At 36.8% G+C, this 14067-nt stretch overlaps 3 protein-coding genes across 5 annotated transcripts; all 3 read right to left on the reverse strand.

Annotated features, from left to right (window-relative positions):
• Positions 1 to 114: 114 nt before the first annotated feature.
• Positions 115 to 4348, reverse strand: LOC105968655 (hypothetical protein). 3 transcript variants are annotated; one of them, XM_088812188.1, is made up of 7 exons: positions 3846 to 4348; positions 3367 to 3454; positions 2563 to 3152; positions 2357 to 2500; positions 1844 to 2084; positions 844 to 1344; positions 115 to 716 (listed from the first exon to the last, which is right to left on the reverse strand). In XM_088812188.1, the coding sequence occupies exons 3-7, from the start codon at positions 3049 to 3051 to the stop codon at positions 310 to 312; spliced, it is 1782 nt and encodes a 593-aa protein (XP_088668314.1). In that variant the 5' UTR covers positions 3052 to 3152; positions 3367 to 3454; positions 3846 to 4348; the 3' UTR covers positions 115 to 309. The 3 variants fall into 3 exon arrangements, with proteins under 3 accessions (XP_088668314.1, XP_012848744.2, XP_088668315.1); XM_012993290.2 differs by lacking the exon at positions 3367 to 3454 and having other exon boundaries at positions 3846 to 4340; XM_088812189.1 differs by lacking the exon at positions 3367 to 3454 and having other exon boundaries at positions 3826 to 3968.
• A 1281-nt stretch (positions 4349 to 5629) lies between these two features.
• LOC105968892 (SAUR-like auxin-responsive protein family) lies at positions 5630 to 6243 on the reverse strand. The gene has a single exon (XM_012993585.2). It carries the CDS (start codon positions 6162 to 6164, stop codon positions 5763 to 5765), a length of 402 nt encoding a protein of 133 aa, XP_012849039.2. The 5' UTR covers positions 6165 to 6243; the 3' UTR covers positions 5630 to 5762.
• A 695-nt stretch (positions 6244 to 6938) lies between these two features.
• CYP59 (cyclophilin 59) lies at positions 6939 to 14059 on the reverse strand. The gene is made up of 14 exons (XM_012993584.2): positions 13625 to 14059; positions 13213 to 13317; positions 12900 to 13017; positions 12728 to 12778; positions 12028 to 12119; positions 11834 to 11933; positions 11030 to 11152; positions 10831 to 10908; positions 10667 to 10713; positions 10510 to 10565; positions 9789 to 9829; positions 8542 to 8644; positions 8155 to 8287; positions 6939 to 8073 (listed from the first exon to the last, which is right to left on the reverse strand). The coding sequence occupies exons 1-14, from the start codon at positions 13720 to 13722 to the stop codon at positions 7476 to 7478; spliced, it is 1743 nt and encodes a 580-aa protein (XP_012849038.2). The 5' UTR covers positions 13723 to 14059; the 3' UTR covers positions 6939 to 7475.
• Between the last annotated feature and the right edge of the window lie 8 nt (positions 14060 to 14067).

A 14067-nucleotide genomic window follows, 5' to 3' on the forward strand; every position in this document is an offset into this window, starting at 1 on the left:
CTCACATTGTTGTGTGTAGATCAACCGTAAGAATCTAATTAAAAGTTAAAACTCACTAGTATGATTATTAATTAGGATTTGGTAATAATGATCCTATGATAGAATTTGAATATGTATTCCCAAAAACATTTAACACCACTTTGCATTCAAATTAAAATGCAGCACAAAGGTACATAAGTTTATCATTCCAAGCAAAATTACACAAGCAAAATCTCTCATAAATCGAACCATCCGAGCAACAACGATAAAATAAAGCAACATTTTTGGCTCAATTAATTATCATACAAGAAATTAAACAAAGTTAAAAGTTCAGTTCGGTTCCGATTTTCTTCTTTTCGGCTCGTTCTCCCCCAATTGCAGTGAAAAGCTAAGGTCTTCACCACAGTCGTTCCTCAGTACAGAAAGATTCTCGGATTCCAACCGATCTGCGTCTTCATCCCGCACAATGGGCTCCCCGTTAAAGCTGGGTATGAACTGGTGCTCGAAACTGGGGCCTGCATTGGGCACGTCTTCCAAATCGAACGGGCCTTCTGCGGGGGATGAGTTAATGTCGGGCCCACACGGACCATCTTCCGTTAAAGGGATGTGCTGGATGTGAAGACCCAACGGCTCGGATTTGTCCTTTGGGAGCATTATTACATCGGGTGGAGGCGATGAGTCACCAGCAGTGGATCCCACCATTGTCATTGAAGCAGCTAGTTGTTCTTGCACTGCAACTATTTAACAATGCCACCATAATTAAAGATAATCTTTTTTTTTTCGGTCCTCAATAAATTTCCGAAGGACTCGAAGTTAGGCAAATAATATACTAAAGGTCACCAAAAAAAAATAAAAATTACTAACCTCCGAGTGCTTCATCCGAAGTAATGATATCAAGTTCGAGGAAATTGAGTAGGCGGCCAAGATCAACACCGCTGGTCCAATTCTCCGGCGGCTGGCCCACTTTCAGCTTAAGGCGGCCCCTATTGGCGGTTCCGCCCCATATTATCCCAACCGGGCGGGGCTTCTCCCCGTTTTCACCCTTCAATACAATGAGGCTACCACTGTCACCTTCGAGATCGAAAGTCTGCTGGTTTTCTCCAACAACAAGAAAATCGGTCAGAAAGCATATTCCCTTTTCGTCGTTGTACTCGAGAGCATATGCCAAAACGGTTCCTGTAGTGAATCCCGAACTCCTCCCCACCTTCATCACTTGCTTCCCAACTAGACTGTCGATCGGAGACTGTAAGTCTATAGTTTTCACATCTCCAATTTCACCTATCCTTTTTACAGATGTGGTTACAGCTGTCATGTCGAAATCGTCTGCGAATGGAATAAATGCACCATCCGCTCTTACGAATGTTTCTGCATTAGGTGAATTAATCAATCTTATTAATCCCTATATTTCAAATCGGGGCCTAAATGGACGAGGGGATGATAAGTAAAGGACAACGGACTAGGGGTGGGAATTGGAACTGAATTTCCGATTTCCACTGATTTCGATTTCGGAACAATGTTTTTCATTCCAAACTCCGAAATTCCAATTTCCGTTTTTTTTAATCAGAATTGGAATATATATGAGATTTCGATTTCTGATCCATTTTTTTTTTTCCAAAAAATCCATTTTTTTTTTATATTACACTTTAAATAACAATATTATTATTATGTATTATATATTTAGGTGATTAAACATTGGAAGTTTCCGAATTCCACCGATTCCGATTTCATTCAAATTTTCGGTTTTTTTGGAACGGAATTGGATTTAGTTTTTTGCTTCTGAAGAATTTTGGATTTTTTTCTCGAAAGTAATAATTCCAATATGGTCCGTCTGATTTCCACCATAGACAACACTATAAGAACTGACCTGGATTAATGCCAGCGAAAATGCCGAACCAGAGATCGTCTCTGATGAATGAAGTTGCTCGTTCAACTGCACCGAGATAAACACCAGGTCCAAGTGTTGGTGGTAGAGGATGAAACATTTTCTGATTTGGGTAATCTAAGTCAACTGCCACGTGTCGATTTGTGAGGAAACCGATTTGACGATTGCCTGTTTGGCTTCTTACAATGGCGCCTAAGGTTCCATATGTTTCCTGGTTCGCAACCTGACATGGTGATGCTATATTAACGCAAATGCTGAAAGATGTATCTAACATAGTTAAAAAAAATTGTCTTGGGAAATAGGGCCCACTACAGTAGAGACCAATTTGGAATAAATCGAGACGGCTCAATTACGGAGAACATAAGTGTTGAACGTAATCCAGCACGCATTTGAACCGTCATCACTTACAACGAAACTCAGCCTACATTGCGTGTAAGGTAACAAAAGAATTCATATTTATAAAGATAATAAAAAAGCATTCGTTTTTAGAAGTACCTGAGAACCAGAACCAATACAAGGATCACCCCCACGCAGGTCATCAACAATCTCAGCATACAACTGTTCCTTCGGTGCAGGCTCAGGTGCACCAAAGTAAGAAAATTCCACCACATCCACATCACACCATACACCCCCTGGTCCCTAAAAAAATTCCAAAAAAAAATTAATACGCAATAAATCAAGAAAGCTTCGTGTTATATTACCTCCAAAGCAGTAGGCAGGCACTGGATAGGACTAAGCCACTGCTTGTGCACTTTCCTCGAAACGAAAACCAGAATTGCAGGTACGTCAGTCAGAACACCGCGCCTGATACGAAAACCGATCGCTGTGCCGAGGCTGTAGCACCGCAGGATCTTACTGTGGAATGCCCTAATTGTCATGAGCTCAAGCAGTGAATTAGCGCGCTGTCCTTCGGGCAGCTGACCGAGGGTTTCCGGAAGGACGCCCTTTTGAAGGTTTGCGAAATAATTCGCCCTCTCTTCTGCATCGTCTTTTATACGGCACGGCCATGAGAAATAGGCAGCGCTGCTCTCGCAGTGTTGACCAGCCGATGCGTGCGGTTGAAGTGGCGGTGGGCTGAACGAAGGGCGGTAGGAATTATTGAAGCTGTATTTTTCGAGATCTAGAGATGATTCCTCTGATGGTGTTGAGCCTGAGCCTGGTGCTCTAGAATGTGACCTTGCTTGATCCATTCTTTCTTTTTTTTGGCCGAAATGCGTCAAGGATTGATTTGCTGCTTATTGTGAAATCAAGGGCTTGTTACGAAAGACTACTCTTTATGTGAAAGATTTTCCTGATATGTTAAAGCAAAAGTGAATGGTTAAATCTATTGAGCTCTACAAACGACATCAGATAAAAGAAGCAAAGAGAAAGAGGGTAAAACCGAGAGGAATATATGAAAATTTTAGCATACTTCCGTAGACAAACCACGAAAAGTTTCGTTGTATAATTTCACAATACCCTAAGACCATAAGCATTTCAATATAACATAATCCGTATACGAAAACCTTGCACCCTCTATTAATCCAGACGTTACGAACACAGACCACGGAAACGCATAATATCAGCAGTGCCACAATCGGACCCAGCGATTTTCTGAACTTGAAACAGAGATTGAAATTCAATAATGTTTTTTTTTGTTTGGAATAGTTACTAACAACAATGCAAAATAGTAAACAATTTAATATAACGGAAAATACAAACAAGGATTTCCCACACAAGGCCCAATAACCTAGATGAATCTACTCTACCTGAATTTGCATATTTCAAAAAAAAAAAAAGGAAAAAAATTCAAACTGATCAAAAACATTTTAGAATAACGATCGTTCTTAAAATTTTCAAACTAGTAACTACAGTTCTACAGAAGAAGGATGTTAATTGAAGAAACAATAAATTAGCAGGGAATAATGATTTGCTTTGCTTTCTTCAAAAACAGAAACAGAAGGCAAGGGAAAAAAAAAATAAACCTGTGTTGCGAGCTTATTACCTCACAATCAGAAAGCAAAAAAAAAAAAAGCTCCGTCTCTGAAAATGGCGAATCGGCAACACCCGGACCATAATAGCCACAAGGCCTGGCTCAAATTAGCATCCCACAGTAGCACACACTATTGATGAAAGCAAAAAAGTCTTTTTTTTTTAATTATTATTACTTTTTTCCCAGTGTGCCTTCAGTGTGCGAGAGGAGACGCAGGGGAGGAGGGCGAAGTTGCCTCCGGTTCTTTTCCTACAATTCCCTGCAGTGACTTCTTGTTTTCTATTTTTTTTTTTTCCTTTTTTTTTTGTTGAGGAAGGTAAACTTGACAAGTGATATTGAACTTTGATTACAGCATGATATTTCGTACAGTATTATTTTGTCCAAATGAGACGTATCATTAATCATCAACAACATAAACTTACTAGATTTGAAGCATAATACAATTTTTTAAATGAGGTAACAAATTTTTAGGATGTTAATTGAAATTTAAATTTCAGTATTTGTGTTGATGATTCATTTTCAGTATTGAATTCAATGACATTCATGCAGCAATTTAATAACTTAATGCCTAAGGCTAAGACCAAGTGCAGACACTTGAAAAGCGTGCCCTTCGATTTTATAGGTGGAAATTGGACGGATCGAGTCGGAATAAGCACTTTCCAATTTTTTTTCAGAAGTAAAAAATCCTTTCCAAAAAAAGTTGGAAATCGAAATTTTAAATATTGGAATGAAAAAACTCGTTCCAAAATCAGAATTTTTATACTGGAATTGGCGGAAATCGGAAATTTCAATTTCTTAGTCACTTGAAACATAAATGTATAGTAAAATTGATATTAGAAGTGTAATTTCGGAATTATTTTTGAAATTGAAATCCAATCGGAAATTGGAATCTCATATATATTCTAATTCCGATAAAAAAAATCGAAAAAGAAATGGAATCAAATTTTCAGAATTTGAGATGAAAAATATTGTTCAAAAATCGGAGAAATCCGGATGGAAATGGCTTGATTCCACTTTGCACCCTTGAAATGCACCATTTTGGCACTTTGCATCCCCGAAAATAATTTATGGCAATTTGCACCCTCAAAACACATTTAATCGTTCAAAATGCACCCCGCTGTATTTTCCGGTCATATTTTCCGACGTTTGACTAATTTTCTGATTGTCAACGGGGTACTTTTGTCTCTTTATCGACTTTTTCTTTGGGGTGCAAAGTGTTATTGTACCCTTGTTGACAATCAGAAAATTAGTCAACGCCGGAAAATATGACCGCTAAATAGAGCGGGGTGCATTTTGAACGATTAAATGTGTTCTGAGGGTGCAAAGTGTTATAAATTATTTTTGAGGGTGCAAAATGCTAAAATGGTGCATTTCGAGGGTGCAAAGTGGAATTAAGCCGATGGAAATGAACGGAAATTAGAAATTTTGTTCCAATTTTCAGGCCCAGGCCCAACCATAAGTTGGGTGGGCCTGAGAAATGCCGTCGGCAGTGGGCCAAATACATAAAATGGACTTAAGATAATTCTATTATGGGCCCACAAAGACCAATTAGATCCAAGCAATCCAACATCAATTTAATTGGAGACAACTAACAAAATGCAGGATCCGGCACTAAAAATCTAGAATCGGGTCGAAAGATGGGTCGGATTTTTCTTTTTTTTCCTTTATTTTTTTTAATTGAAACCATATTTCAAGAACTTAGATATACGGTCACTACTCAACAAACAACTAATGGGTTAATCAAAACCCAAATTTAATTTTCTAATTAAAAAAAAAAAAAGAACACATTCATGAGGTTATAAAATCCCATGTAATTTATACGTGTTTGTTTCTCTAATTTCTCAATATTATCAACAATAAAAACACAAAAACAAAAAATAAAAAAAAATTAATACTCCAATGTTGATTTTTTTTCTTTCTTTTTTTTGTTTAGTAGACATAGAGTTCGACCAGCTCTTCCAAAGAATCACGAGAATCGGGATCGGCATTTTCAAGCATCCACAAGAGATGATCAAATAGCACCACCTCACATTTCACCGACAGAGGATCCGGATTCCGACCCGGACCCTGACCCGTTTCGTCGCCGGATTTCTCAATGAGTGCACTCAGTAGAGGATGGTTCAAATACTTGGAGCTGATCACGTACCTCCTCCTCGAACTCCCCACGAAGATTGTCTCGCACGCCTCCTTCTCCCCCTGCAAATAATAACGATCCGTATCCGGATCCGGATACCTCGTGGACTTGGATCTCAGGCTACTGTAAGAGGAGCTCCGACTCAATTGCCTAGACAAAGTCTTGCACTTTCTAAGTATGGAGTTGATCTTCTTCATGTTGATTTAGTGCTTGTTGTGTACGTACTATGAAGAAAAAGTTTGTGACTCGAGATATATATATACATATATACATATATGCAGATCGATCGGTCGATCGAAGTGGGATAAGGATTATAAATTTGAATGTGGTTGGAGGGTCGTTGTATCTGACCCGATTGGAGGTAATATTTGAGACCCACTTGCAACCGAAATAAACATGCCATCTTCTTTCGATATATGTATATGTGGGGTACGTACAAGAACTAGGGTTATGGGTTATGGTCAATATAATTTTGTATGGAGACTTGACTCACAGATTTGCATCTACTAAAATAAACTGTGCACGTGTGAATTTTGTCCTGGAGCTTAAATTAACCCTACCACATGACTACTTTTTCTTTTCATTTTTATTCTCAGGAATATCAATAAGGATAAAATATGTGACGGTTGGAATGTATAAAAGGCACTATGAAATATTATTTATATATCTTGAATGATTGCCAAAAAACAATGCAGCGGTGTGGCAGTATTATTGGTATATGATAGATATCCTGATGCAAAGATAAGTAATACACTGTATATGGAAAATTGATATTTAATTGTCGGTTGTGATTATTGTTTGGATTAGTAATGCAATGCAATGCATTTTATTTGGTCATCTGTATCTATTCCCAGAATATCTAACTATATCTGTTTTCAAATGATTGATTGTTGCACTACCAGTCTCAATGTACTATCGGCATTTATTGCAATAGAAGAAAACTAGATGTAGGGAAATTAAATACAGCAGAATAAGAAAACACCAACATCAGAATTATCTAGTCCAGATTCTGCAACTATAACTCATGTTCGTCGTTAATTAAAGAGGATTTACGTGTTTAGTTCGAAGAAATTGTAATAATCTCAACTCTTTTCCTTTCTTCTCTTAATCCATCAACCTCCTTTCTGCATAACAAAAACAAAACGAAAATTGCGTACTTCTATCTGAGTATACAAACAAACAGTCACCAAAATTCCTTCTCCCGAAATCCTTACTCTGAACCAAAAGATCACATAGCCTCTAGTATACCACGGTAGCAATATTGCTAATATGATTATGCACGACCAGCACGTTTTTTAATAATGACAAAAAGGAGTCCAAAATATGCAGTACCGATCGACTTCCCACTCTCTACACATGCCTCGTTTCCCCCACTCACCAACTTTTTCCCTTAATACCCCCAAGTCACACTAATATTACGAATTTTTCAGAGACAAATATTGATTATAATGCTCTGTTTTTTTTCCTTTTTTCAAATCTTAAGTTACCCAAGCAATTTCAGAACTCAGTCAGTGCCTTCTAGGACGATCACGAATTTCATTACCCTTGGAGCTTCTCTTATGATCAGAATACCTCTCTTCGCCCCTTCGTTTATCTTCATACTTATCAACACCATCATCTTTTCTATCCCTGTGACTCCCTCGAACATGTTCATAGCCACTTTTCTTTCTACTCTCGTCTACTTTTTTCCCTTCTCCATGGCCCAAGTCATCTATACGTCGTTTTTCATGGCGCTTCTCATACTCCTTTTCATCGTCCCTCCTATGTTTGTGACTGACTTCATCCACATGTCTTCTTTTGTGGTCTCTTTCATCTCTGCTATTCCCGACAGTGACATCATCCACCTTTCTCCTATCACTTGATCCGTTTTTTTCTGAGTAATCTCTTGTTCCTCCCCTGTGTGGGCTTCTTTCACGCTCCTTACTTCTTTCATGCCGTCTATGCCTATCACGTGTGTCTTCGCTCCTCCTATCTCGATCTTTAGAGCTGTAAGGATCACGGGTTTTACTATCTCGTCTTTCATCATTTTGTTCAGGTTGTTGGTCTCTTCTCCTCTTGCTATGATGTGCTGCTCTGTCATCATCTCCCTCAAAAACCATTTCGTACCTAAAAGGAGATTTTATGTGAGAAATTTTCGGAGGAGATAAAAAAGTATTTTAATTTCTAATTGACATGTTACTTTACTACCTTGTGCTGCCATCTCCACCACGCTGAGTATTGACATCTCTCAGTGTGTATTTTGAATTTGGTTGGGAGATTGAATCTCCACTGCAGTCCTTAGCAATGTGATCGAGAGATCCACATTTGAAGCAACCTCCTCCTGCAATAAAAATAGAGCAATTAACATAGAGAATAAATTTAAAGTCTGGAAACAAATAATACAGTTGATATTTGTTGAATCAAGCATTCCGTTGCACACCTCTGTACTTGGCAAAAATAACACAAACCACCATGGTTATGCGTTACTACATTGTATGATCAGGGATTCACCTTCATACTTACTACTGCTTTTTTGTAAGTTGTAATTTGCCAGTATTCGTATCTAAAAATAATAATAATAACAATAAACCTTACCTTCACCCTTTTGACCCTTGCGTCTATACTGGGACCATAGCTTCGAGACACTTTGACTAAAATCAACATGAATCCTTCGATCGTCAATCAGAGCATTGTCCATCTGCAATTTAGATAAAGCCCATGAAATTCAAGCCAATGCTGCTCGTATACTAAATTCCTGATAGGACTTAGGAGTCATATTATGGAACTTTAAGCAAATATTCAAACTAGTTGCTCTAAACAACACACCATTTAGCTATAAATAAAGAATCAGAAGTGCAGTTACAATGCAATCTACTAAAGTAAAATCAATAGCAAATATATGCCTTACTTTGCACCCTCTTAATCATATTCAAAGAGGTTTTTGAACCCATCTCTAGATGTAAGAGATCTAACAAACCATACACTCTACATTTTGTTCATTTTTTATTCTGAAGGTACGAAAATGATATGACAAAATGACAATAAAGTGAAATAAACTGGAACCGAAAATGGAATCGGATTTTACATCTGACTATTAGAAAGTGATACACGGACATTAGTCGGTTAAAATATCAGCAGTCTTTCCGATTGCTCATGAATTCCAAATAATCTAAAACCCTGGTGGGATTTTAAGATGATATGCCTACTTCCAATAAAAATAACACACTAAGTGCTACTGTTCTCAGATTTTTTAATATTACAACAAATTAGTTTAATTATAGAAAAGCTGTGCAAAGAAATCAATAAACACAGAGCATGAAGTGATGCAACTTTCTCAAATATTGGGTTTATATTCCTCATCAGCCAATGAAAATAAAGCTAAGACATATCACAAGACGCATTGTTAAAAGATTCCATGTTATGTATTCAATGGTAACATACAGACCATGAAGACCACAAAATCATAATGTTTTGATGCAATATATCTCCTTCCCCTTGCTACTTCTCAAGATCATGGTACACTATCAGTCAATAACTAATTAGCATAACTCACTTAAAATACTACTTCACGATATCAAACCTATAAAATCAAATTGAATAATTAATTTCACTCAAAATTTTCATCTAGTACAATTAATGGCAAGGTACTATTACAGGAACACCACAGCGTCATAAATTAATGACACTATAATAAGTCTAGCGACTACAGTTAAGATCATAACAGACTACAAGAATATGACTAGTGAGAGTAACCATCTAGCAATACAAAGAGAGGCAATTTCAATTGATGCTTTTAGGCAGAGAAATTCCGAAACAAAGAAGTTTAGGATTACTCAATGTACCTTGAAATATGCTTGTTCACAGGCGTCATTGTCCTCAAATTCTGCAAACCCGGAAAAAGAGAAACTATCAGTAGCAATAATAATGATCAATGGTGATCTTTATACATAATATTATATAATGTAACATAACAAGCCCATAAGCAATCAAAAGCCATTGAACCATCACTTCATTCAAAGGCTACTGAGCTCCTACCTAGTCGCATAAATAAAAAAAAATTGACACCAAACCATGCCATTTCCCAATCCATCAAAAACCAAATGTAGAGAAATTCACCATAAGTTTTTTTTATATTTACCTAGACCTTTTGTTAAAGCAATAATGGACGATCCCTGCAGTATTAGTGGACACAAAGATAGCAACCTAACTATTTTCCACAAAAAAAATTTCACACAGAAATCTACTCTTGGCATTAGAACAATCAGTTTATACACTTCGAAAATAATCTCACGCAATTTTCGGCATTAGATAGAAGCAACTATTTCAATAGTTCATTTACTAGAGGAATTCAATGGATATCTTAAGCTGTGACTATCACTGTTACAAGGACAAAGGTACACAGTGCAGCAAGCCCAACACTCTCTTCATATGCAATCTTCATTCGTGCAACAACAGAGAATAATATAATTCTAAAGAAACCGAATTACACCATTGCATAAAAAAAGAATGACAGAGATACGGACACTTGTTTCACAAGTAACTTCATAAGAAGAACAAACTCACCTATAAAAGCATAGCACAAACTATCCCCAGTTTTCTGATCTCGGATAACTTCAGCACTGTGAATGTTTAGAATTTAGTCAGCCCATGAGAAATAGTTGGGAAATCAAAACTTGTAAATGAAAAAAGATAAGAGCAGCCCAAGCATTGAGATACTCACGATGTTACAACTCCAAAACGAGAAAAAATTGTATGCAGGTCCTCATCCTACAGATGAAAGAAAACATAGTATCACAAAATAAGGTAAGTCATCATAAAAAAACATCAGGCTTGGTATTGGACAAAACAATAATAAAATAACATATTGAGAATGGACTCACTTACTTCAGTTACTGGATTCAATTTACATACAAACAGCACATTATCAGGAGGCTTCACCTCAGCATCAGGAATGTCCCCTATCTGTTACATAAATTAGCCTTAAGAGTTCATTCAATACAGCAGGCCTGCTACTATCTTACAAATATGTTTTTTTCAGTTCTCTCCCATATTTGAATGTAATGATTATGGATAAAATTCTTACAGTCTCAAGTACTATTGCACGAGAATGAGCATCCTTTTCACGCAAGACCTCTTCAATCTCTTGTGGGTTAAGTTGCTCATCCATAGGGATCCAATCATCTTCCAGTCTGACATCGTCATCAACCTAAATATAGACCAATTACCATACCACCGAGCAATATCAATCTCACTGAATTTCACCAGCTTAATACTGCATTTAAAAAACAACTCACAGCAGGGGTAAAAACTAAAAATACTGACAAAATTGCAAATAACTACAATAATAGATTTATGTCACTGAGAAAAACAATTATGGAGCATACCAGATTTTTTTATAAATTTGCAGTAAAGTGGAGTACAAGTTATAGAAATATGAAACTAAAAGACCTCCATCGGTTATTGAATTATTGTGAAGAGAACAATATAGAGTTTTGGCTCAACCACACTAATTGGTCCACAAACAAATCATTCACACATTTTCCATATTAAGCATATGGAAATGGTTCGTACTTTTTGTGCATCAACTGTACGTAGCAAGTTAAAAGCATTAAAAAAATACCAGACATGCATCCAGAATCTGAAGAACTAAAACATCTAACAACAACCAAATTCACATCAAACTGTGAAAGACTGGTTCCACAAATACTTAAAATGATGTCAAAAACAACCACCAATCAAATCCTTGACAAAAATATCCACGACATTCTACATGATTATCTAATCTTTATCACAAAAAATCCATCTCCTAAATGCACAAAACACCCATATGAGCCACAAGTTGCACATGAAAAATGTAAAGTAGCAAGCATATAGAGAAGTTCATTACTTCATCTTTTGGTTTTCCTTCAGGTGAAGCATCGGGGATCAAGTCAGCTAGTTGTGGAGGATCATCAAAAGGATCATCTAATATATATGTGTGTTTGATTCTGCAAGTTGAAAATTGTCAGAAGAGAGAAGAGAACTCAAAACCATTTAAATGGAAAAAAGGAAACTAGCAGCAAACGGTCCGAGAAAACTGACCTAATATTTTTATACGGTTTGTCCTTCTCATCGGCATAAGCTTCATTTATTCTAGTAAGTGTTTCCAGTCCTTCAGCAACCTCCCCAAACACCTTCGAGTTAAACAAATAACAATATTATAATTCAACCGAGATAGTTCCTTCAATACTATGTATTTATTAGCATAAAAAAGTTGTGAAAGAGGTTGAACCCCTTTAAACATATCTAATACGGAAAGTATCAATAAAAAAAATTATATGCTACACAACTACAGAAGCCTCATCAGATTTCCTAACTACCTGTTTATCTTGTCCTTTAAGTGCAATTCATAGTCTTAAAAGGAGTAATATAATATTAATATCTTATAAATGAAATGAACACCCTCATTTTATTTTTGGCCATTTCTCCTTTAGGTAAGAGAGTTGCATAGTGGTTCATTAAGAAAATGGTGAACAGGCCTATAGTTCTCTTGGAATCTCTCGTTCTTAAGGAACACGGAAGATAATTACACAAAAGAAATGGTGAAAAGTTAATAACCAAGTCGTTTATATATTCAGCTTTGGTATTTTCTTCCTTTTTTCTTTACTCTTGGAGTGTGTGCATGTATGCGTGGATTTGGGGTGTGTGGTTCTTAATGTACTGGATGAATATTCCTTCAATAAAAGATTAAACCATTAAAGACCAACTGCAAGGAGGTTACGTTTTAGATCAGAAAACTCACTGTATGCTTGCCATCCAAGTAATCAAGATCCTCACGCAGTGTGATATAGAACTGTAAAAGAACCAAAAAAATCAGAAGCATTAAAATAGAACATCCCCGCAACAAGGAGATCATCGTTTAATTGCGAGAAAATGTTTTGTGTCGTCAAGAATACATGCCAAGTAAACCATACCTGAGAAGCATTCAGATTCTCTCCGGCACTAGCCATGGCTAGTGTACCAGTCTTTGAATGTTTAACATCCAGGTGAATTTCATCACCAAAAAAGCGAGCCTGCTCGCCATATAAGAACCTGAGAGTAAAGGCCGTGGAACGGTCATACAATTACTGAATGTCAAGCTTTAGGACCACTCATGAAGAACAAAATAATTTGAAAGATGGCCATGCTAAAGTTGCTTGAAATCAACTGTGAGAAATTTAGTTTCATACATCCATTACAATATGCAAACTAAACTATAATTTTAAACAAAAAGATTTGTCAACTCACTTGTACACAGAATCACCACCAGATCCTGTCCCAGTAGGATCACCTGTCTGTGCCGTGAAATCTTTCTGTACTGTGTGAAAGAGGCATCCATTATAATACTTGATCCTACAAAGAAAAGAGACAGGATTAAAGATCATTTACTATTTTCCCTTCCTCGAAGAAATTGTATGTCTAACAAATACAACGATGGAAATTCATCTAAATCAGCTTCAAACGTATATTTTCTCCATCTGAATACATAAATTTCATAAAGCCATGAAGCAAATGCAACTGTAACCAAAATCATGGACGCAAAATGCAACTATAAGAAACAGAAACATAACAGGGAAGAAACAAAAAAGTAGGTTGCTCAGCTCAGCAATAAGGAAAAAGTGCTGCGTCGGAAAAAAAACTTGAATAACGAAAAACTTACTTGCACAGCTTGAGGAAATTTTTGCATGTCAGAGGGCATCGGTCTGTGAACAAATCCACAACTATGTCTCCCAAGCTCGTCACTATCATGACCGACATATTTCACTCTGTTTCTGCTACGCCCTAATTTCCTACAAATGAACAGATTGAGAAGAGAAAAAGGGGGGAGAAATGAAGGAACCCTAATTCGATTTTTTCTTCTTTTATGTTTACGTTATTTTCTAGCTGCCAATTTGATTTATCCAATTTCGGTAATTTGGCCTCCCAACGCAATGATCAATTCCAGGCAGAATTTTGATTATCCAGACCTTGGGGGCATTTTTGCTAATAGAAGAGAGAGAATGAAAAAAAGAAATAAAAGAGAGAGATAGAAGGCGGGCTTGGGTTGAGTTGATCTGTTGGACTTGGTCTTTTTAAATTACGCGTATTTTAATTCTGAAATTA

The sequence above is a fragment of the Erythranthe guttata genome, chromosome 13 (genome assembly GCF_056151865.1).
Source record: "Erythranthe guttata isolate IM_541 chromosome 13, IM_541, whole genome shotgun sequence".
NCBI classification, from domain to species: Eukaryota; Viridiplantae; Streptophyta; class Magnoliopsida; order Lamiales; family Phrymaceae; genus Erythranthe; species Erythranthe guttata.